Genomic DNA, 23,931 nt, shown 5'->3' with positions numbered 1-23,931 from the left:
GTGCATCTTTCCCCTATGGGGAGCGACACCTGGCGGGATGTGATTGTTTTGGGATTCATTCCTCCCCCACAATGTTTGCTGGTACTGACGATATGGTGGGGCCCAGTCGTCAGTGCTGCCCTGCTGAGGTCAGGTGCAGCTAGTCTGGAACCTATGCCTAGACAAACTACCACCGAGAAGGCCGGAAAGCGTGTTAATAAGGCAGTGGAAATAAAATGCAGGTCGTTGGAAATCGAATGCATTCAAAGGTTATGTTCGTTAACATTATTGGTGTCTTACAAATTTTGCTTGTTTTATCTTAGGTTTAGCAGCTGTCCGCATCTGGATGGTGGGGGACAGCATCATCCACTGGGCTGGTGTAGCAGCACGACAGTCACAGTCGGAAAAGGGTCCAGGTCTTGGCCTTCCTCCACATATTCAGTTGTCTTGGCTGTCCAGACGGGGAATGCGCTGGCCGGAGCTCCTGCCTCGGATCCGGAGGCAGTTGCTAAGGGAAGGACCCCCATCGGCCATTGTGGTGCAGCTGGGTGAGAACGACCTGGTTTCTACGGACTGTTTTTTCCCTGCGTGCTGCAATTTTGTCGGACTTGGAGGCGCTGCGGGCAATGGTGCCAACAGCGAAAATATTTTGGTCAAGGCTGCTACAAAGGCGTGCTTGGAGGGGCAGTCGTTGCCCAGCCGCCACTGAGAGAGCCAGAAAACGCATCAACTCCGCAATGTCAAAAAAAGATCTTGGAGCTGGGCGGAGATGTGATTTTTCATCCTGAGATTTCCTCTCAGAGGCCATCATTCTTTCGAGATGATGGCGTGCACCTTTCTGCTTCGGGTAATGAGGCTTGGTTAGGTGCAGTGGTGGCCAAGCTGAGGTCTTGGCTGGGGCTGTGAGTGGTTTGGCGGTGAGCTGTGGGCTCCATGGCGGTTAGGCATTGGTTAAATTGGTGCTTGGAGGGGTAAGGTGCCTATCCCTCCAAATGATGCGAATGGGAATTCCGTTAAAGGAATCCAGGGGCTTGCCATCCTTTCGTCCTTGTCCGTGGAGCCGGACTTGGGCCGGGCAAGACCCCACCGGAACATGAGGGTGAGAGGTGTTGGACTGCATTTACCCAGCCTCATTTCTCCCCAATACTTGTTTCCCACGCTGGCTTCCGGTGGTGTCTGGAAGTGCCAGCACTGTCCTTGGGGGGGCAAGGACAGATAGTCATAACCAATGCCTAAGCAACCACTCACATTTTCTGTATTTAAATAAAGTTGTGGCCAAAATTATGCCAAAAACCTTAAACAAAAATTAACGTGTGCTGTGTGAATTTTTTGGGGGGTGGCACTGCGGAACTCAACACGCAAAGCGTGTTCTCACTAGCAGAGAGCACGTGTTGCGGTTGGGGAGCAGGCCACCATCATGACTAGGCAAATTTGGGAACCCAAGATGAAAAAGGGTTAATTGGGTCGCTGGGGAATTTTGGGTGTTGCAAAATTGGAGGAGGGGTTTAGAGTCTATAAATTGAGGAGCTAGACTAGGGGACTTCCTCTTGGCCGTTTTGCATCGGATCACCCGCCCCCCCTCCCTTTTATAGGATGGTTCTTGGGTTCATTTGACCTTGCTATGCCTGTCATGGGGTCGTTCGCCTTTGAGCGGGGGCCTGGTAGGAATTTTGCCATTTGGCTGATTGGCTCTTGCCACTTGGTTTTTGCCTACTGCGTAGCAAATCGTCACAACTTGTAAGGTTGGCGGTTAGGCATTGGTTAAATTGGTGCTTGGAGGGGTAAGGTGCCTATCCCTCCAAATGATGCGAATGGGAATTCCGTTAAAGGAATCCAGGGGCTTGCCATCCTTTCGTCCTTGTCCGTGGAGCCGGACTTGGGCCGGGCAAGACCCCACCGGAACATGAGGGTGAGAGGTGTTGGACTGCATTTACCCAGCCTCATTTCTCCCCAATACTTGTTTCCCACGCTGGCTTCCGGTGGTGTCTGGAAGTGCCAGCACTGTCCTTGGGGGGGCAAGGACAGATAGTCATAACCAATGCCTAAGCAACCACTCACATTTTCTGTATTTAAATAAAGTTGTGGCCAAAATTATGCCAAAAACCTTAAACAAAAATTAACGTGTGCTGTGTGAATTTTTTGGGGGGTGGCACTGCGGAACTCAACACGCAACCTTAGATGCACTGTGTCTATCAAGGTGTGTCATTTAAATTGGTACTAAATTTTATTTCTAGAGGGAATTTGAAGGTTTGTTCTTGTAAAACCTTTCTGAGAAGTTGGGTCCTCCATCATGGAGGGCACGTGTTGCGATGAGATCACCAGAAACTGCCTCCCTGTTGTGGGGCAGGACCGTTTGGATGGCCACAACACCCCATTGGTTGTCCCTCTGTTGCTGGGGCAGAAATTTGGTCAGTTGGGTTGGCTATTGGCTGCTGAGGGGCTCCTTAAGCTGCTGCATGTCGCTGGAGAGTTTCACTTTCTTGCGACGTGCAGCGGATCACCCGCCCTCCTTCCCCTATATTTAGGGTTGTCCTTATGGCCTTGCTATGCCTGTCTAGGGGTCATCTGTTTTGGAGCAGGGCCCTGGTAGGAATTTTGCCATTTGGCTGATTGGCTGATGCCACTTTGTTTTTGCCTACCGTGTAGCTAATCATCACAACTTTGTACGGTTGGCAGTTAGGCATTTGGTTCAATGTTTTGGGGAGGGGACGTGGTTGGCTGTGCCTGACCCTCCATTGCTGCTGCCAGGGAATTCTATTAAAGGAATCCAGGGGCTTGCCTTGCTTTAGTCCAAACCCTGTCAAGGGGCTAGGGCCACACCAGAGCCCCTGGGAGCATGTGGGGTGAGCTGTGAGATCGAAGGAGTTCTCGCTCCCCCAGGATGCTTTCCCTTACTGACATATGATGGTGCCCAGTGTCAGTCCTGTTCCTGCCAGGTTCAGGTAGTCTGGAACCAATGCCTAGGCAACCACTCACATGCTGTAATCAATAAAGTTGTGGCCAAAAATTAATGCCAAAAAACCTTAAACTAAAATCTGTATCTATTATGTCTTCATTTGGAGGTGATTTTGGGGGTCTTCACACGCAATAGCCAAAGTAGTATTAAGAAAGAAGGGGTGGAGGAAGAGAGGTTTTCATTCAATCAGGGAAAAAGCAGTGTGATTTCACACATCCCAAAACATTACTATTACCCTAAGAAGTTTTTTCCATTCTTTAGCCAAATTCTACCTTGCAAAATTCATTGATTTTGTGTGCGTCTGCAAAATTCATTATAACTCTCATCTAAGCAGGAACCGGTGTAGATTTCCCTTAACATTTTACTTTCAATGAAATTCAGATGATTTTCAAGTCTTATCGACGTTTTTCTATTTTGGTGGAGATATGATGCACAATACTGGGGAGCGTGCCCTTGCAGAAAATATATTTATAAACTCAAACAAAAAAGTAGCCAGTCCAGCTTAGACCTCAGAGGCCTGTGGCAAGTGTAACCAGCTGCCCTCTTTCCTTTGCATGGGCCTGCACAATGCCAGCAGCATTCTAGAAATCACATCATTGGGGGGGGGGGGAATTTGCCTGATTAAATTTTGTCTCAAAATCTGAACTGAAAATTGATGATTATTCTATTGATATGCATCACTACATTGATAATATTATCCAAGATTATATGTGTCTTGTGGGATTCATGGGAGTTGTAGTCCAAATCATACAGAGAGCATCAGATTGAGAAAAGCTGCACTCTCTGTTTCAGTTCCCCAGGTTTGATATGGAAATATTGCCAACCTATTCCAAGGGGTTGTGACAATGAGTGGAATTAAAATGTCAATAATATAAGAATAAATTATTATTGTTGTTGTTGTTGTTGTTATTATTATTATTATTATTATTATTCTAAACTCATTAAGTTCACATCGTTCTTCATGGGTTTAATACATTTATGTGAAAAATAAGGGGCTAGAAACTGGGAAGTAGGAGACCATTCAAATTATATTCCATCTTTTCCAGAATAATACATGCAGACTGGACATTCAGTTGCTACTGGCGACTATATATATAAATATATGTATAAACAGTTTGGTTGCAAAAATGGTGAAAGTAAGACTGCTACATTATACAGTATTTTGGATCTTGTTTTCTGTTTCCTTCTGAGTCTGTTTTTCTCTTGCAATCTTTGTGGTAAAAACTTGGAATACAAAACGGTGGCACTTGCTCACTCAGAAATCCGATCTGTATCAGCTCATTTTTGTCAATAAAAAAAGAAGTCAATCACTATTGGAACGCAGCCTCTTCCGGCATAGCTGTACGCAGCTGGCCAGCACACTCAGAGTGTGGCTCAATATCCTCACTAATCAATAGGTTGTAAAATGCTGATTTCGGTGGATAAATTGTGAAGGATGAAAACATGTCTTCAAATAATTCACTGATCATTGGTGTCCTATTTACTTAGGGCAGAGCACTGACGATGATGTCCTTGCCTACTTGAAATGCCAGGAGATGCAATTGATGCACCCTGGCAGGCACCTTGAAGAGTGGTAAATCCTAGGATTCATTGAATTAGTAGCAGGTAGGGGTGACTTGGATATTGCCTTTACCATGGCAGAGCAAATCCTTCAAAAATGAGCATTGCCACTGCATCTTTAACTTTTGTTAAAGAGCAGGCTCCTGAATGGGATCCTGCTATCCCGGATAAAGGCAAGAAAGCACTCTGGTGGCTTAGAAGTCTTGCTGGTCCAAAGGCAGTCCCCTGGCCACCCATCCTAAATACAGCTTACAAGATCTGACCCTGATATCTGAACCTAATGTTGAAGGCTTAGCACAAATGAGTCCTTAAACACTTGTCTGATCTCACATTAAAGGTAAGGTGGGTGACATGGGAATGCTGTGATATGTAAAATCTCAGCAGGAAAATCCATTATGCTTTGGGCAACAATTCCACCTGCTGTCACATGGATGCAAACCTTCTTTAGATTATCTTTAAATTGTGTTTTTTAATATTCGGTTGGAAGCTGGCCAGAGTGGCTGGGGAAACCCAGCCAGATGGGTGGGGTATAAATAATAAATTGTTGTTGTTGTTGTTATCCAGTCAGGGCCAGTCCCTTCCTGTTCCAACTTCCTAAGCCTTCTCTTACCTGTCACACACTGCAGAAGTCTAGGCTTACATTGTTTCTCTATAAGAATCAGTGTGTTCATAGACATGAGTATGTATATACCATTACAATATATGTCAGACTGGTGTCATTCCACAACCATAATGCTTTGTAAATTGGTGCTAGCTTCTTATTAAAATGTCACCACCCAGCAGAATGAAAATCTATTTTCATTCTTTGTGTCTGCTGTCCACAGTCTCTTTACCTTTGAAAACTTCATCCCCACTCTACGGATATCTCGGTTGCATCCTCTGTCTCCCTAACTCTTGTATAAGTTCATTGCCCTGAACATGTCTAGAGATCTGTGGCAAGGTCATTCTGGACTGATTAGATGCATGTCATTTTAATTCCATAGACGAGTGTGCAGAGAAGCAACTGGAAGCCAGTCTGCCAAACGCTAATGTCCAGGGGGAACGTGACATGCAATTAACTGGCACCAAACCATTCTGATGTGACATTGACATGAATTTTAAGATATGGTAAAAAGTTGCATCAGAAATGGCCCTGAGCATAATGTGGAAGCCACATGAGGCATTTCAAAGAGGGATGGAAATTAAGGGCTATATAGCTCATACACAGGTACTAAGTCAGCTTTTGCTAACCTACTGCCCTCCAAATGCTTTGGACTGCAACTCCAATCAGACCCAGACAGCATCATCCTCAGCCAAAAAGGGTCTACTTGGAAAGAAAAAGGATATACTGTCACTTCAAAGTCTGGAAGTCAAAAATTAACCATTTCTAGTGTTACAAGTTTGTGGGTAACAGTTTGGGGTGGAGGAAGTAGGCTGTATGCAAAACCCTTCTAATTCCTGGATCCAGCACAGATTCAGTTCCTGGAATAGCCAGACCAGGCTGGGTAATAGGCTACTAGGAGAGCAGAGGAAAGGGGACTCTGTGCCAGAGAGTAAGTGGGTGGGGCCCCTGTCAATCACAGGTCCTGGTTGGGGAAGTGCTCCTAGAAACCTGCATTGCTTGGAGAATGAGGTGGCATGCAACAATACTTAATTTCATATTTCAGTAGATGTGTGTGTGTGTGTGTGTGTGTGTGTGTGTGTGTGTGTGTGCATCCCCTCCAGACTGGAGTTTTATTGTAGGTGTATGTTCTTGACACAGTAACAGTGCAACTCATCATGGGTTTATCAAAAGCAAGTCATGCCAGACAAATCTCATTTCATTTCTTTTTCCTTTTCTTTGATAAAGTTAAAAGCTTGGTGGATCAGGGGAATGCTGTGGACGTCATGTATCTTGATTTCAGTAAGGCTTTTGACAAAGTCCCCCATGATATTCTTGTGTAGAAGCTGTTAAAATATCATAGAATCATAGAGTTGGAAGAGACCACAAGGGCCATCGAGTCCAACCCCCTGCCCAGCAGGAAACACCATCAGAGCACTCCTGACATATGGTTGTCAAGCCTCTGCTTAAAGACCTCCAAAGTAGGAGACTCCACCACACTCCTTGGAAGCAAATTCCACTGTCGAACAGCTCTTACTGTCAGGAAGTTCTTCCTAATGTTTAGGTGGAATCTTCTTTCTTGTAGTTTGGATCCATTGCTCCGTGTCCGCTTCTCTGGAGCAGCAGAAAACAACCTTTCTCCCTCCTCTATGTGACATCCTTTTATATATTTGAACATGGCTATCATATCACCCCTTAACCTCCTCTTCTCCAGGCTAAACATGCCCAGCTCCCTTAGCCGTTCCTCATAAGGCATCGTTTCCAGGCCTTTGACCATTTTGGTTGCCCTCCTCTGGACACATTCCAGTTTGTCAGTGTCCTTCTTGAACTGTGGTGCCCAGAACTGGACACAGTACTCCAGGTGAGGTCTGACCAGAGCAGAATACAGTGGCACTATTACTTCCCTTGATCTAGATGCTATACTCCTATTGATGCAGCCCAGAATTGCATTGGCTTTTTTAGCTGCTGCGTCACACTGTTGGCTCATGTCAAGTTTGTGGTCAACCAAGACTCCTAGATCCTTTTCACATGTACTGCTCTCAAGCCAGGTGTCACCCATCTTGTATTTGTGCCTCTCATTTTTTTTGCCCAAGTGCAATACTTTACATTTCTCCCTGTTAAAATTCATCTTGTTTGTTTTTGCCCAGTTCTCTAATCTGTCAAGGTCGTTTTGACATGGTCTGGGTGAGGTTACTGTTAGGTGGATTTGTAGCTGGTTGACTGATCTCACTCACCAATGGTTCCTCCTCATCCTCCTTATTATTTATTAAATTTATATACCTTATTTTATCTGAAGATCTTAGGGCAGTTCACAACATAAAAATACAATCTAAAAACACCAAATACATGATAAAAACAAGAACAAAAAACAAATTGACAACCTCTCCATGAACGAGTAACTTATACATTGTCCACTAATAATGAGCCATATGTTGAGATATTACTGGAATTCTGTTCTGTTATTTTTATGATGTACAGTTGACATAGAAGATTCGGTCTATTTATTTGTATCATTTATTATTCTAATGATCACTGTTTATAAAACCCAACTAAATAGTTGTTGTTGTTTTTTAAAAAGTTACACTCTAAATACTCAATGGCATTGTGGAGGCAGGCAGTGGGAATCAGATCTATCCAGCTTTCATATTTCATATTTAAACCATAGGGCACCAGGTATGCGACAGAATCATCAACAAGCCTTTTGTTGGTATGGAAAGCTGATTCTGGCAGCATATTATGCCTGAAACGGCAATGAGAGGTGATAGCTGGAGGCCTGGCAGCTTGGTAAGACAGCCTTGAGCAACCCAGACCCTTAGGAAAGCTGAGTGTGCAACACATGCTTAGTTATAAATGTCAAAATGTGCCAGGAGAAAGCCTGTGGCAGATAGGCACTGAGGAAAGGGACATATGTTGGGGAGGGCAGCCAAGTTGTATGGTAAGATTCCTTCAGCTTTATTTCTGGCGATGCATCTCATACATACCGTTGACAGCAGAGAACATGCAGTGCAGATGGAGCCTGAAGAGTGGATAAAGTTCCTTCCATACTTAAGTTTTTTCTTAGCCACTTTCAGGAAACAAACCTTCAGGATTTGCATGCTTATATAGCTGCAATATTTATATGCTGCTGCTGCTCCTCTTCCTCTTTCCCACATCATTGGTTCCAGGTGGTTTCCAGATGAATTGAACCACACCATAGTACAATAAAAGTAAATGTATAGAGCACAATTGAAAACATCCTCAAGACAACAGGCTGCTAACCGACAACAACACCCAAGGTAGGATTCACCTAATGAACCCCATCATCAGAAGCCCTTCTCAGGGGCTTCCACTTGTACAATAGGGTTTTCCCCCTCCGCCCACCATTGCTTTCTTGGCAACAGGGGTGCAAAAGTGAAATCAGTGGCACACTTTGGGTGACATTCTGTTTATTTCCCCCTTTCTCCCTTCTCAACCCAGTCTTATTTTTACTGTGCCTGGGACACCTCAGGGCAAAATAACAAAGGTATCTATGACTTAGTCATTATAGCTTATTTATGAATAGATGGATGGATGGATGCACATTATTTTGATTGGGAGGGAGTCAATTTTCAAGAACTGTTTTAAGAGATGCTCACCCTAGCGTTGGCAATTACCGTATTTTTTGCACCATAACACTCACTTTTTTCCTCCTAAAAAGTAAGGGGAAATGTCTGTGCGTGTTATGAAGGGAATGCCTATGGGTGGCATGCCTACGGATTTCCCTCCTCTAAAAACTACGTGCGTGTTATGGTTGGGTGCGTGTTATAGAGCGAAAAATACGGTAATCAAAATAAACTTCTTGGTGAGAAATTCTCATATCTAAATCGAGAAAATTAAGAGTAAGTTGTTTGTAGACACAGACACAAACACAAACACAGAGATACGTCCATTTAATAACAAGTACACAGTATCAAAAAGTGGCTAAATAAAGGCATTCAAGTGGTTGATGGAAATATGCCACTGTCCATCTTGCTAGAGCTATATTTAATGGCTGGATGGGAATGTAGGAAGGATGCACAGACTTGCCAGCCTCCAGGTGCTGCTGGGCCAAGTCATTGTCTCCAGGCTGCCTTGGTTCACAGCTCTGCAGACTTTGGCCATGACACGCCGCTGGTGTGATTCAAATTTTCTAAAGGTGTCAGTCCCTGCTACTTACTTATGTGCTAATGCAGACTTAAGGGACTCATGGCAGGGCAGTGCTTGTAGGAAATGCTCGTTATTGTACAATGGTACCTTGGGTTACATACACTTCAGGTTACATACGCTTCAGGTTACAGAAATACCCAGAAATAGTGCTTCAGGTTAAGAAATTTGCTTCAGGATGAGAACAGAAATCGTGCTCCGGCAGCTCGGCAGCTGTGGGAGGCCCCATTAGCTAAAGTGGTGCTTCAGTTTAAGAACAGTTTCAGGTTAAGTACGGACCTCCGGAATGAATTAAGTACTTAACCCGAGGTACCACTGTATTTCTTTAGCAGTTAAAATATTCCTTTTTTATTATTGGGCTTGTTTTTCCCACCAGGGCAGTAAAAATGGCACCATGTCACCACCATTTGCTATTTATTTTAGCACCACCACTGTTGACTCAGGTTCATCTTGGGATCTAGATCCTTTTCATACCTGCTGCAGCCAAGCCAGGTCACCCCCATCCTATACTTGCTGCTTTTCATTCTTGGTCCCTGAATGCAGGACTTTACAGTTATCTCTTTTGAATTTTGCCCTGACTTGCTAATTTTTTTTGCGCAGCGAAGGATTTTCCCCTGCCTTCCATAGGAAAGCAATTCAAAGTTCAGTCCCCCAAACTTGTTGTTCAAGTGCTATAGTCTATGAACAATGTTATCATGTAACCTCCTGTTTGAATAGTCCAGTTTTAATTATAAAAAGCCCTTTTGCTTCATGATCTACCCTTATTTTGCTGCAATTATAGAAAGACCAAAAACCTCTTCAAATGGAAAAATGTAAAAAAGAAGAAGAAGTCAATAATGTTGTACTAGAGAACAATATTTCTGATTCTAGGTTTAGACAGACTTGAGAATGCTATCTTAAAAGAAAATCTAACAACTGGGTGCACAGATTTTCAACTTAACACACCCCCATATATGTTTTCCTAAAAGTTTGTGACACATTGAGATTAGAAAAACCTGAAATTGTTATTAGCATGGGAAGCTATGGTGTGAATTGTAACCTGCCTGCTGTGTCGATAAATTGCCAGGCATAGCACCAACACCGACTATTCAAATTTGATGGAACTAATTTCGCATATCTTCATTTTTCAAATGTCAACTATCATGAAATATTAACCAGTGCTAAACAGCGTTCTCAAGGCTCTTCGAGCTTAGTGTCTGCATTCAGATGCAGTCATTTCATTGCATCAGATTCAGATGCATGGAATTGCTTTTATTAAAGTATACCAATAAAGGGGTAGGGAACCTCTGGCCCATGGGCCTGATTTGGGGTCTTCATTTGCCCCCTCCCCCAACCCATTTTGGCCAAGCAGTGCACACCTGCTTTACAACTCACTTCCTAGAACGTGTCATTAGACATTTCTATGCTTAATGCTCATACGTTTGGCTTGAATTTAGATTGTAAATCTGACTTCAGTCACTTCCTGCAGAAAAACAACTTCTTCAAACGACAATTCTTGCTAACAAGCCTTCTCACCACTTTCTTTTGATTCTGACACTCTGGGGCAATTTTGAGGGAGTGGGGAGGACTAGCAGCTACTGCATAGAGCATAGAAATGAAGGGGGAAGCATGTAGAACGTTGTTTAACCTACCTGATTATCTCCTTGCCCTTATATTCCTGCCTGATCACCGAAGTCTTTGGAGGAGTCACTGTTAGTGACCCCCCATGAATGGGATGCACAGCTCCTATACACCTTGAGCAGCGTGTTTAGTATTATGTGGTCAATTTTATGGAGCACCCTTCCATTGCGGTCAGACAAGCCCCTCCCTACAAACTTCCAATGCCTACTGAATACTTTTTTATTATTCCAATAGATTTTTAATTGAAGCTTGATCTTATAGTTCTATTTTTGGTACTGTGTTTTTGTAAACAGCTTAGTAAATTGTTTAAATAACATAACATAACATAACATAACATAACATAACATAACATAACATAACATAACATAACATAATGAATGCACATTTATAGCACATGATAGCTTTGACTGCTGGAAAAGTATTAGTTAACATACATGTCCTAGCTGTAGGCAGCTCTGAAACTGAAGGAAGGGTGCATTAAGGGAAAATGCAAACGGACAGGATTCTAGGTTGTTCCACTTAACCCCCCCCCCCCAAGGTTGGGATTGTTCTTTGTGTAACCTAGAGCCTAGATCCAAATCTGGGGTTCTTAGACAGTGCTCTGGTATGACAAAGGGTTTGACAAAGTCAGTGTTGGGGTATCAGTGGACATTTGTGTGCATTCATGTTCCCTCTGATTTTCAGAAATGTGAAATACAAATTTTGTGATCTGTTATTGGAATTGGAATGTCAAGTTTGCACAGCGCCTATTAGACATTTCCTGAAGAAAATATTTCATTTCATATCAGAATGTGATGGTAGTGTTACTATTATATTTATTTCACTTAAATGCCAGTTTCAATTTATTCCAGGCTTTCCTCATTGTATTATGAGAAGTGTGCTAGCTCTTAATTTTCAGCAAATGGCTCACCATCGACAAGCCCTAGGCTAACATGTGTGCTGTGAGGCAGTGGTCAGAGAGAGCGCTTCCACCCTGCCTTGAGTTCACCTGGGATTGCTTTTAATCATGTCCTTTACTATTTGCACATTTCTGCTAATTCATTTGACAGCTTATAGTCAATGCTTGAGGTGATGTGCTTGAGATGATATATTCCAGTGAATGACAGAAAAATGAGCCGTTTGTCAATCTAGACTTATTCCTGAGGAATTTTATATATCCACTTATTCAAGGTCTGAATTACAAACTCAGTAGGTCAAGAGGTTTAATCAGATTTGCACATGCGAAGATGAAGATGGAAATGAAAAGCTCATTTCTCTTTCCTACCAGAAAAAGAAAGAAAGAAAAGGTTATTCCATGGAGGCTGCAGCTTAGAACAGTCAGCTGGACTCTGTATATTACTGCCTCACTTACCACATTTGCTCTTGAGAGGATGAACAGATCTGTTGTTTTTGGCTTCCTGATATACTAATGGGAAGTATTAGGGGAAACGATGTAGCTCAATTGTAGAGCACATGTTTGGCATGCAGGAAGTACAAGGTTTAATTTCTAGCATGAGTGGACGGTCCACTAGATATTGCATTCTTGGAATTTTAAAAAGCTTCTGATAAAGTCTCTCACCAAAGGACTGGGTAAGAGGAAAGAGACCCTTATGGGTAAGTAACTCACAGAACAAGAAGTAGCAGAGAGTAGGAATAACTGGAGACTTTGCACCATAGATGGATGTAACAAATGGGATCTTCCAGTGATCTGCTTTGGGACCAGTGCTTTTTAATATGTTCATAAATGATTTGGAGTCAGGGATAATCAGTGACATGGCCATGTTGTTTGGTGACACACAATTATTCAGGCTAGTAAAAAACAAAAAGTGATTTCAAAGAACCTCCAAAAGATATTTCCAAACTGAGTGAACAGGCAGCAAAATGGCAGATGCAGTTCACTGCAAGTGATTATGAAATGATGTACTTTGGAGCAAAAAATCCTACTGTCACTTCTATGTTAATGGATTTGAACAGGCACCGACAGACCAGGAAAGAGATCTTGGGCTTAATGAATATATTGACCTAGTCTGTTGCAGCTGTGAAAATCCATGTTTAGGAATTTTGGAAATAAAATTGATCCCTTTTGCATAATACTGGAACTTGAGGTCATCCAATGAAAGTGAATATTGGAAGATTCAGCAGGAAGGACTTCTTCAACCATAGTACAGTTAGCCTATCATCCATGGAAATATCTGATGAAAATCTTGTATGAGCACCTTTCACAACTACACTATGACTAGTTTTCAAACTGTATTTTCAAAATGCAGGCTACGGGTATAATCTAGAGAAACAAAAGAAGCCCATCCTTATGTGAATATGTCTATGGGACTTCAGTATCCTTAATATTCTGATTTTAATGTTTATCATTGAAAACAACATCCATGTTAATTCATTTGGCATGGCTTCTTCATTTTAAATTTTAAATCAGAATATACACATGCTACGAATGAAGTCTTCAGTTAGTCCAAGATACTGATAAAAATGGGGGAAATTGTAAAGAAATATTTTTTATTAAATCTGAAAATGCAGTAAACAGTGTTTCATTACAGACCAAAGTGAGAAATACAGATCAGCTAATGTTATACATCACAAACAACTGCAAGCCTTTTTCATATTGATCACTGGGTTTTGTTGTTGTAGATATCTTGTACATCTGCAACTCATACAGATATACTGGATTTTCACAACAGATCCCTGCAATACAAACTAGCTTTCTTTTTCTTTCTTTCTTTTTTACAATTTTGGCTCTGTTCTGTTCATTTTGGGGACATCTTAAACTCAAATATGCTTTAAAAAAAGAGAAAGAAATCAATTATATTTACATTTTAAAGGGCAATTCATTATCTTTCTCAATAGAATCCATTTTCAGAGATGACAGGTGCCAATATGTGAAAGGGAGGAAAGTCTCTGACCATCAATGGCTGCTTTGTTTTCAAAAGTCCAATGGCTGCTTGCTGGCTCCGTTCAACAAAATACTCAGGAGCTGAGTATATAAACCAGAATCATAATCTTAGTTGTCATTATGTAATCTTCAGAGCCGCAGGTATACATCCCTCTGGAGCTTAAACCTGCAAAAAGAAAGAGAGATAGAAAAGTACACTCAAATTCACATACTCGAGGCATTATTGATAAGAGCTGGTTTTAATGTGCTTAATAATCACCATGCTTTACTTTGCATGTTTCCCTCCACCCATCATGTTGATTATTTTTTTTCTTCAGGAGGATGAGGTCTAATACTATTAGTTGACTATGACGGCACTTTGAGGAGCACTGTTTCATTGTTCTGTTTCATTCCACCGTTGGTGAAAGACTTGCAACTGTACAGTTCAATGCATAAAGTATAAAGTACCTAGGATAGGCATAGGCAAACTCTGCCCTCCAGATGTTTTGGGACTACAACTCCCATCATCCCTGACCACGGTCCTGTTAGCTAGGGATCATGGGAGTTGTAGTCCCAAAACATCTGGAGGGCCGAGTTTGCCTGTGCCTGACCTAGGACATTCAACCCACAAACCAGTTAATATTTTGTGTTTGGATTTCAGTCAAGGAAAGCAGTGGGGCAATTAGATTATTCTGAACTCTTGACTTAATTATATTACAAGGGAGCCCCACCCCCCTTAAGCTGGAAATGTATATCACTTTGCTTACAGCATGCTTGCCAGGTGTTGGAAGTATTTGGGGCCCTCAGGTTAATTCATGTGTAGGTACCTGGATTTCTGCCCCAAAGTCTTGTCCTGATGGTACCATTCAATAGAACAACACCAGCTTTGCAACCTAACTCTACCCATATGAAACTGCTCACCCACCAAAGTCTTTGGAGTGTCTGTGGTCGGGTTACTTGAAATGGGTCATCATGCCTCCTGCCTGGGGGGAATGAGCCCTTGCAACTGACTTTCTCAAGATGCACATTTCATAACTTCTATTTACTTTTCCTAGTGGATGGCCATGTACTGCCCCCAGGCCTTCTATGATAGTGGAGTTGGTTTTCAGAGCCCCTGATGCTGTATATATTTTTTAAAAAAACCTTTTAATGCGCTATTATTTATTTAATTAGACCATTTGCATCTGCCCTTCATCCAAATATTTTAATGCGGGAAGTAGCAGAAATCCATACAAAGTGAGATCGCTGCTTTGAATTTGCATTTTGTAATGTGCCTCTCGTTCTTTTACTTACATTTTATACTTGCATTTTAACTTTAGTGAGCCACTTTGGTGGCTCTTTGGCTGAAAAGCCACCCAGAAATAAACTTTGGCATGACATGACATTGATGTGCAGTGGAGAATGACGGCTAAGCTCCCAGCCCTGGTAACGTATTATCTCCTTATTCCAGCGCTCTGTGCATTCTGATTCCCTATGCAGAGGCAGAACCAGCCATCAGTACCAGACTACTAGAGCTGGTTTAAAATAACAACTATTTAAGAATCATTGGAGGGCAGGGAGGACGTGGAGAGGACACCTGGATTTGCCCCCATGCTTTGCACCATATCCTGCCCCTGCCCCAAATCCCCTTAAGGCCCTCTTCAGTAGCTTTTGTTGAAACATGTACTGATTAGTACAGTGATGTACCCTACCTAAAGCTCCATGTAAGGGTGTTCCTTCACCTGAATGAACTAAGCTGTCATCTCACTTCTGTACACTCTTTCCATTTCTTCTGCTTTTTATCTTTCTAGTATCAATCTTGAAATCATCCATTTTCTATCTCTTGTTTCTTGCCCCCTTTTGCACAGAATTGCCCCCTAGTCTCCATGTTCATGTTATTTTATCTTTTGCAATACCCTCTCATTGTTTCTCCTTTCGCCTCCCTTTTGTTTTCTTTCCAGTTGAACGACTCCCTGTTCCCACAGTTCACACATGCCTGTTGATAAATTGATGGCCGCAAGCAGTGCTTTTTTGGGGGGACGGGATGCATACCCCTAAACATTTTGTGAATCTAAGTTTGGTCTCAATATGAGTAGAAAAATGAGAGTACCCCCTAAACATTTTTTAAAGAAAAAAAAGCACTGGCCGCAGGTGTGAATAGGTCATGAGATTTTTTTCAGTTCAGTTAGTTCACAGGTGCAGGTGCCTATAATTGGGGGGGGGGGGGAGGAAACCAACCCCTTGTTTTGCATAGGAATAGGCAAACTGTTTCTTCGTCCCTCCATCTCCCCTCCCCTTCAGTTAAAATAAATAACTGGGAGCCTGTGGGCAGAGACATTGGCTGTTTAAACCTATACGCAGTCCTCAGCATATTTTAGGAACCTTTAAAATAGTAAATAACGAGGATTATTATGCTGAAGAGTTTAATTTCAACCCGACCCAGTAACTGATTTCCACACAGCTGCAGCCTCCACTTAAATCAGCAAGCCGCAGATCTGCAGCCCCCTGAAAATTCTGCTGCATTTCCCCCCTCATGTTAATTGGTTTTCCTTTTTCCCAACCAGGCACGTAAGAGACTGTTCCCAGGTTTACCTGGTACCATAATATCAAGTTAGTGTCAAAGGTCTATCCAGCTTTAGTTCTTCCCAGCAGTCGAGGGACCACAGCAACAGTGTTGGGGAAGGGGGGGGGTTGAGGTAACTCACTGGACATGGTTGGAATCCTAATTTCCTCACTGCTGCTCCCTTCCCCTCCATCGCTCACAGTTCTTATTTCTACGAGATAATCTTCTTCGAAAGGTACCAGCAGCTCAGCGGATGTACTGTTTGTCTCCAATATATGAGTGGTGCTTTGTCGGTTTTGCCTATACAGAATCTAAATATAAAACAAGAGAAGGGCAGGACCTGTTATATTATTGCCGCTTGCTTTTGTTAAGGCTTCTCTGCATGGTGGGTTGTGTTCTCAAACATTTCTGCAGCGTATTTTCAAGCACCCTGTGGGCACATTCAGCAAAAACACAGACCGCTCCAGTTGCTTACAAGAAATCCCTATGGAGATTCCCCATGTGGAATCTGAAGAGGTGCACGGATATGTTCACAATGCCTCCCTGTCTTTCATGCAGCGCCACATCTTCAACCTTATAATCCAGCACTTCTCACTGTGTTCCTTGGAGCTTCTGGGGTTCCTTAAAGCAGCCCAAGGGGTTCCACAATGTAAAAAGTTGCCGTTGTGGACACATTTGCATAATGTGTGATTTCCATTGAGCTGCAGCCATGAGAGTTAAATGCACTTATTTCCTTCCTTCTCAGAGCTTTCCAATGGCTAAATCAGTAGCAGCCAGATGGGCTGTGCGGGCAGAGCAAATCTGCTTACCTGCTTTGCCAGTGCTACACCAATCTGATGCTCTCCACCACTTCACCCCTCTTAGTAACTGGCAGTGGAGTGCAGTGTTGAGAAGTCAGGTAAGCAATGCAACTTTGCCTGCCCCATTTGCTACTGAGTTGAGTGTGCTGCTCAAGCCCTTGTCACAGGAATTCCTTGCCTCCTTGTAAGTGCCTTCCATTGGAGCCAACTTCTAGGGGCCAAGGTCCCTTTGAACCCACCCATAAAATCTTTCAGGGGGCACCCCTCCCCCAAAGTTAATGGCCATTGTCATTCAAAAGGTGTGTGTGATCAATGGTGTGTGTGATCATCTTGTGATCAATTATGTGGGGTAGGGCTTACCTCCCCCCCAAATAATATTTCATTCAAGCTGGCACCAGCTCAGCTAAATACATATATTTCACGGGGCCAGATACAGGAATACTATTTGCAAAGTAGTAGAGATTTGTTATTGCCCCATGTCAGAAAGAATGGGGGAACCAGTTCTTTGATAATGGCACCATTTTTATGTTGTGATTAAGAATTAAAGAAGGCAGGCACAAAGTCAACTTATTTATTGATCTCACAGCTGACCTGTAGAGAGGGATGTGGTGACAGACCATTTCTCAGTTGCCTAGCTGACAATTCCATTTTATGGAAGGTGGAATAAACAACAAGGGGGTGATCTCTCTTGGACCTGGTCCTCACCAACAGGGAGAAACTGATCAACAAAGTGGAACTACTGAGAACTTTTGGAGGAAGTGATCATGTCTTCTTGGGTTTCATTATACCTGTGGTTCTCAAACCTTTTTTCCTCTGGGCCACACTTTCAGAATAAAAAAATGTTTGGGCTACACCAGTGTTTTTTTAATGGATAAGAAATATATTGGAAAACCAAAAGAAACAACTCCAACAGTACTTGATTTATAACACAGAACATAACTACTTTGTAATATAATTGGACATCCAGAAAGTATAAAACATGAATCGTTCCCAAAATAGAATTATAACCAAGTCTCTTACATATGTACCTTAAGTATGTATACAAACTCAATAAGAGATGTGAGCTTGTAGTATCACTTGATGCTCTTGCTCTCATTTTGAAAAGTTTTCTATTCATATTTTACAAATAAAAACAAATTTATACTATACTACACTGAAATGTTCAAATGTTTCTTTGATTATCTTGAATCTTCCAACCACACTTGCCATCATCTCCTGCCTCACCAGTGTGGTACACCACACCCTTTGAAAACCACTGCATTATACAGAGGCAAGGGAAAGCTGAATGAAGTAGGACATGCATTCTGGACTTTAAGAAGGCTGATTTCAAAAATCTTAATGGAACTACTGGGTGAGATCTCATGGTCAGAAATACTGAAAGAGAAGAGAGTCCAAAATGATGAGTTTCTTAAAGCTGAACTACTGAGAGCAGAAATGCAGGCAATTCCAACAAGAAAAATGGAAGGCATCTGTGTCTGCTGGAACATGTGTAGAGGAGGGCAGTCAAGATGATCAAGCATCTGAAAACCAAACTTAGGAGAAATTGTTAAGGAAGTTGGGTATCTTTCGTCTGGGAAAGAGGAGATATGATAGCCATCTTCAAAAACCTAAAGGGCTGTCACATGGAAGATGGAACAAGCTTGTTTCTTCTGCTCCAGAAGGCAGGATCTGAACCAATGGTTCAAGTTACAAGAAAGAAGACTAGACATCAGGATGAACTAATAACAGTGGAATGGACTCCCTTGTGAGGCTGTGGACTCTCTTTCCTTAGAGGTTTTTAAGTAGAGGTTGGATGACCATGTGCCATGGATGCTTTAGTTGAGATTCTTGCATTGTAGGGCTTTGGATTATATGACTCTCAGGGTCCCTTCGAACTCTACAATTCTATGATTCTATTGGGTTAGGCAATGGTAGCAGATGCTGCCACAAAGGTTTAAGGCATGTTAGATGGAGAAACAGCTGAAGGTATGAAGTAGGTGGCGTGGAGGGAGGGCAGAGTATGAAAAAACAAGCCATAGTTACTGTGATAATCTGCAGGTGATCATTAGACCATGTCTTAGGCATGGTTGAACCTGATGTGCAAAGCGAGCCGATAACTAGTCCATCTAGTTCAAGAGAGGAGGCAGAGATAGAAACCATATCCCTCCTTGTTCCCTCCCTTTCCATAGTACATCTCCACATGGCAACTGCAGGTGATAGCCATGTATCAGAGACAGAGAAATTGGTCAGATGTTTCCTCAGCACACTCTGCTCAGATCATGCATAGGGATAACAAGAATAAAGGGATCACTTCCCTTCTTATATTTGATGGCTTTCAACCCAGTTTGACTAACATGACTAACAAGGTAAAGAGTCACATGATAAAGATCCTGTTATTTTGAACTGATTTACTTATCTGATTCTCTTATAGACTGCCCTTAATCCATTTAGGATCATAGCATGGTTCATAATACAATAATGCAATAATATAAAATACCATCCATAAAACCACGGACTACTAAACTGTAGATAAAATCAGGAATTTACAACTCCTCTTGTGTTTCCTTGGGAAACCCAGCCAGATGGGTGGGGTATTATTAATAATAATAATAATAATAATAATAATAATAATAATAATAATAATTTGCCAAGTTCTCATTGCAGCCTTAGATGGCAGAGTGGGGTGCATATGTATGTTCTACAAACAAACAAACAACCTATATATGTAGAGAACTAGATTCTCAGGGGAAAGGGTTCTAGCCTACATTTACCATTCTAGTTTTCTACATGGAGCAGTGATGGATTTTTTTGGAGGGGGATATAGAAGGCCACTTAGTCAAGTTAAGCCCGCAATCTGGAGAACTGGTACAGCCTCATATATTCACCTCAATGAAACCTATGTCTTCGACTGATGTGACTGATGACATAGGATATCTGTCTGATCTTCGATGTATAGATGTGATGATGAAGAATAGCCTTTTGGTTCTTAATTTAAATTGTGGTCAGTCATCTCCTTTGTGGTTAAAGCTTCTGCATATACCATAGTCTTTGGAATGATATTTTCCATTTCAAAAAGAACAACATTTGTGGCAGCATGATTTGCGTAAGACTCATTGACATTTCGTATTTACGTTCACCACTTATGTTTCATGTGAAAACAGTTTTCTGCACTGACTACAGAGTCACTTAACTAGATTCTCTGGGATCTCAGGATAGTCCACTTTTATTATCTGAGTGCCCATCAAACATAGCACATGCTCTGTACTTCAATACATTTCACTTAATAAGATGATGAAGGAATATAATTGCTTTTTAGATCCAAATAAAAAATAGCAATACTTTACTTAAAATACAGCCACTCACAGGAGTTCCTATGTTTAACATACTTACTTTGTAGCCTAGTACTTCAGACTCATTTTCCATTGTTTTCACATGCTCCCAGTTCAAGCATATCTTCGAATTTGTCAGTTTCCAGGCAATGTTGGCTGGGCGTTGACTTGGGGCTTTAATAAAAGATAAGGACAATATGCATCATTTCCAGACAGAAGCTGCACGAACTGTTAACATGAAAAGTACTCAGATATGACTGATTCAAACTCAAAGTAACTATTTAAAGACTCTTATTGCAATCGCCTTTCCTATGTGAAAAGCAAATTCTATTCATAACAGGCGGGGAAGAACAGAACCCACTGATCAAAAAACTGTATTAACAAATTACATTATTAATAGAGCCCACAATCTGGCTAGCTGTATGCTTTTGTACCCAGATGCTGGGAAGATACTTCATTTAAAGTTCCACAGTTATTCCACAATCATTGGCCTGGGATGTATCATGTAGCTCAAACCAACTAGGGAATGTGATGCTTGCCACACTCACCAAAAGCATTTGACTCATAAAACCCCGCAAGTGGCAATACGTTATGATGTTCTTCCCGGTCCTGGGAATTGTATAGTGAAGTAGATGCCAACCCTCGTATACCTATGTGGGTACCCTTTCTTTTTCTGTACAATGTCCCTGGTTGGTTTTCAGGGGTGCCATATGCAGAGGGAGGGAAGGTGGCCACCCCCATAGGTATATGGAGGTTGCCATCTTTTTCTCAAGTAATGTCTTTTAGAAAGAACAGATAAGAGGAGTCAGCTAAACCACCTCACTAAAAAAAATAAAAGGGGGGGGGGAGAGAAAGCAAGCTGGAACAAATCATGCCTGGAAAGGTTGTACACATGTGATCGAAACTGCATGTCCATGTTTCAATCTGAGCATGATTGGTGGGCTATAAACCATGCAGGCTTGCTGCAAATTGTGGAGGAAACCAAAATCTTCTCCCATCTCTAGTGAACAGAAGTGCCTGTTGTGGGTGGGTGCAGGGCAGGGTTATTGGTTTTCAGGGAAAACTAGTAGGGTTGGTAGGGACAGTGGAGGCATCTGGAACAGATGATTTGAAGCCAGGAACTCTTCTTCAGGTCAGACTTCAACTGAGATGGAGAGGTGCTTGTTTAGTCCTTTGAGCACCCATTGCTCATTTCCAGGCCTGATTCTGGTAAAAAAAAATCCCTCAAGCTTTTAATGCCCTGTGTGTGCCATTTCTTGGGGTCTTGGTTCAAGGGGTACTGAGACAAGACTCTTACTGGGTAGTCACTGCCAACTGGTGAAATATATTATCTACAGTACATGCCTGCATAAGTGGAAAGGCATAAATATATCTTATTCCATAAATATTTATTTCACAAAGATAGTTGGAAAATTCTAGACATATTTCTTAGCTCTGATCTGATTTTATTTAAAAAGACACAGAAGAGTTTTGATGAGAAACAACTAAGCAAATGATTAAAAGTAATTGAAACAGTTTCTTTTTGTCCATATAAAGACTGACCACAAGTTCACAGCTGGAAAAAAATATACAAAGTATAACCAGATTTCTTACTATCTCCAAAGTTATATGGTGCACATTCCCACACATCATTGTTCTGTGAAGTAGGAAGATAGAACTGTGTGGAAGGATACTTATTTGAGCCTTCTATAGCTGGCATTTCAGCCAATGACAAGCTTCCCTCAAGATGCCTAATTTTATTTCATTAAGTCCTCTTCAGAAATTTCCCTTCATCCATTCCAGCTCCACCCTCCAAACTTCCTTGCATTTGGTGGAGGGCCTGCCCACCTATATGCGTTCAGGTGTTCTCTATGTAAATTGGAATCCCAATTGTGCAGATGAACCTTAATTGTGGATTCAGTTAGAGGTGTATAGGTTCTCCCTGCTGAATATGTGCAGTTCAAAAGACAGGAAGAAGATCAGACTGCATGGAGATTAGCAGATGGTTCACATTGTCCTATTCCCACACAACTCTCCCATCAATGCATCCATGAACATGTGAGGATATAGTTCTTTCTGGAGAGGACTATATTACATTCTGCTATGTTATACTGAACATAACTATCCAATAGGAGGATTGTGATGCAACAGATGACCTTGTTAATGAGTCTTCTGCAATTTCAGGTACCATCTTGTATGAGAGGTACACTTCATATACCTGTGAAAGACTAACAGCACAATCCTATGCATGCTTCCTAAAAAGCAAGTCATGCTGTGTTCAGTAGGCTGAATTACTAGCAAGTGTGTTTAGGATGCAGTGTAAAAATATAAAGCTAGAAAAGGTGAAATCGAAACAATCCATAGTTCACTTTACTATGCAAGTTAGTCCACAAGTAAAATCTATTAGTTGTGTTGTTGTTGTTAATAGTTTGATTTTTTTTTTTGTCTGATTCTCACTTCCATGTCCTTACTAAAATGCAATGGGTTGCATCTGGGAGTGAGAATATAATAATAATAAATGTAAAAATCACAATTTGTTGCCCTTTCCTGATGTCAAATTCAGATTCCTGAGGTGGCCATCTCATTCTGCCCAATGATAGGGCTGGGCGAGGGAGGAGGGTATCACCTCCCACACTGTTCCAGAGTATCCTCCAACCCCACAGAACAGTTTTTCTGGACATACAGGGGGCTGCAGGGGGAAGAAAGAATCAATGAAGAATCACTTATACCCCCTACTTTCCTCTGTTGAAGCACCCCAGAAGCAGCATTTGCTCATGGAGACTCTGAATCCAACCCATTTTATGGATTTGTTGTCCCCCCCCATTTTTATGATACTTCCTCCACCCAAATTCTATGTTCTCTTCTATCATTGAGTGTAAGATATGGAAAATGTTTGAAGTCCTCATCCCGTCCACTCCCTCTTTGATGTGCACTATGCAGAAGAGTGTTTATAAGGATTCTGCATGCATTAAAAATGAATAACCACAAAACACCCTTTACCTGTGCATTAGTGGCCACCTCTCCATACGTAACCTAAAAAGGAGAAAGAGTTAAACGAAAAAGGGCAAGGTGATGTTCCAGTTAATTAAAAGGTATTACTGGGGACTCACTATTTCTCGTAAGCCCAAGGTGATTTTGAATGAGAAGGATGAATAGTAGGCTCATCAAATCAATGGAAGATAGGTGGAGAACATTGAGATATTTTCACAGAGGACTATGAACACCATTCCAGCTCTCATGCATTTCCAATGATGCTTAATCAAAGAGGGAAACTGAGGGAATATTTACACCATATTCTAATTTTTCCTCTGGAATTTTAAGGTATGTCAGTTTAGACTCCTCACAATACATCACAGTTCAAATGTGATGTGATTCTTCTTGGCTGCTAGGATATTCTCTTTCCACACTATTTTGAAGTTACAGGTTGTACCAGGCTTTTGTCTGGCACTACTGGGAGAAACTGAAAACAGATATATACTCATTAAACCCCATAAAAACAATCCAGCATTCAGGTGCACAAAGGCCTATTGAAATGAATGAGTGTGGAACACTTCTAACCCTTTGATGAACTATAGATTTTCTGCAG

At 41.8% G+C, this 23,931-nt stretch overlaps 1 protein-coding gene across 8 annotated transcripts in view; it reads right to left on the bottom strand.

The window, feature by feature from the left end:
- Positions 1–13,322: 13,322 nt before the first annotated feature.
- The window catches only part of LOC308581529 (contactin-6-like), a 210,434-nt gene continuing 199,825 nt past the window's right edge, over positions 13,323–23,931 (bottom strand). For 5 of the 8 annotated variants that reach the window (XM_081184028.1, XM_081184027.1, XM_081184029.1 and 2 more), the window contains 3 exons: positions 20,428–20,540; positions 16,401–16,569; positions 13,323–13,903 (listed from right to left, as the gene is read on the bottom strand). In XM_081184028.1, coding sequence (XP_081040154.1) covers positions 13,812–13,903; positions 16,401–16,569; positions 20,428–20,540 — 374 coding nt within the window. In that variant the 3' untranslated portion in view covers positions 13,323–13,811. Of the gene's footprint in view, positions 13,904–16,400; positions 16,570–20,427; positions 20,541–23,345; positions 23,379–23,931 lie in introns of those variants that run through there. The other 3 variants (XM_081184031.1, XR_014005104.1, XM_081184033.1) reach the window with 3 other exon arrangements.

Source organism: Podarcis bocagei (assembly GCF_964188305.1).
Source record: "Podarcis bocagei genome assembly, chromosome: 2".
NCBI classification, from domain to species: domain Eukaryota; kingdom Metazoa; phylum Chordata; class Lepidosauria; order Squamata; family Lacertidae; genus Podarcis; species Podarcis bocagei.
The sequence above is the reverse complement of the archived record's forward strand: the minus strand, read 5'-3'. Positions and strand labels throughout refer to the sequence as shown.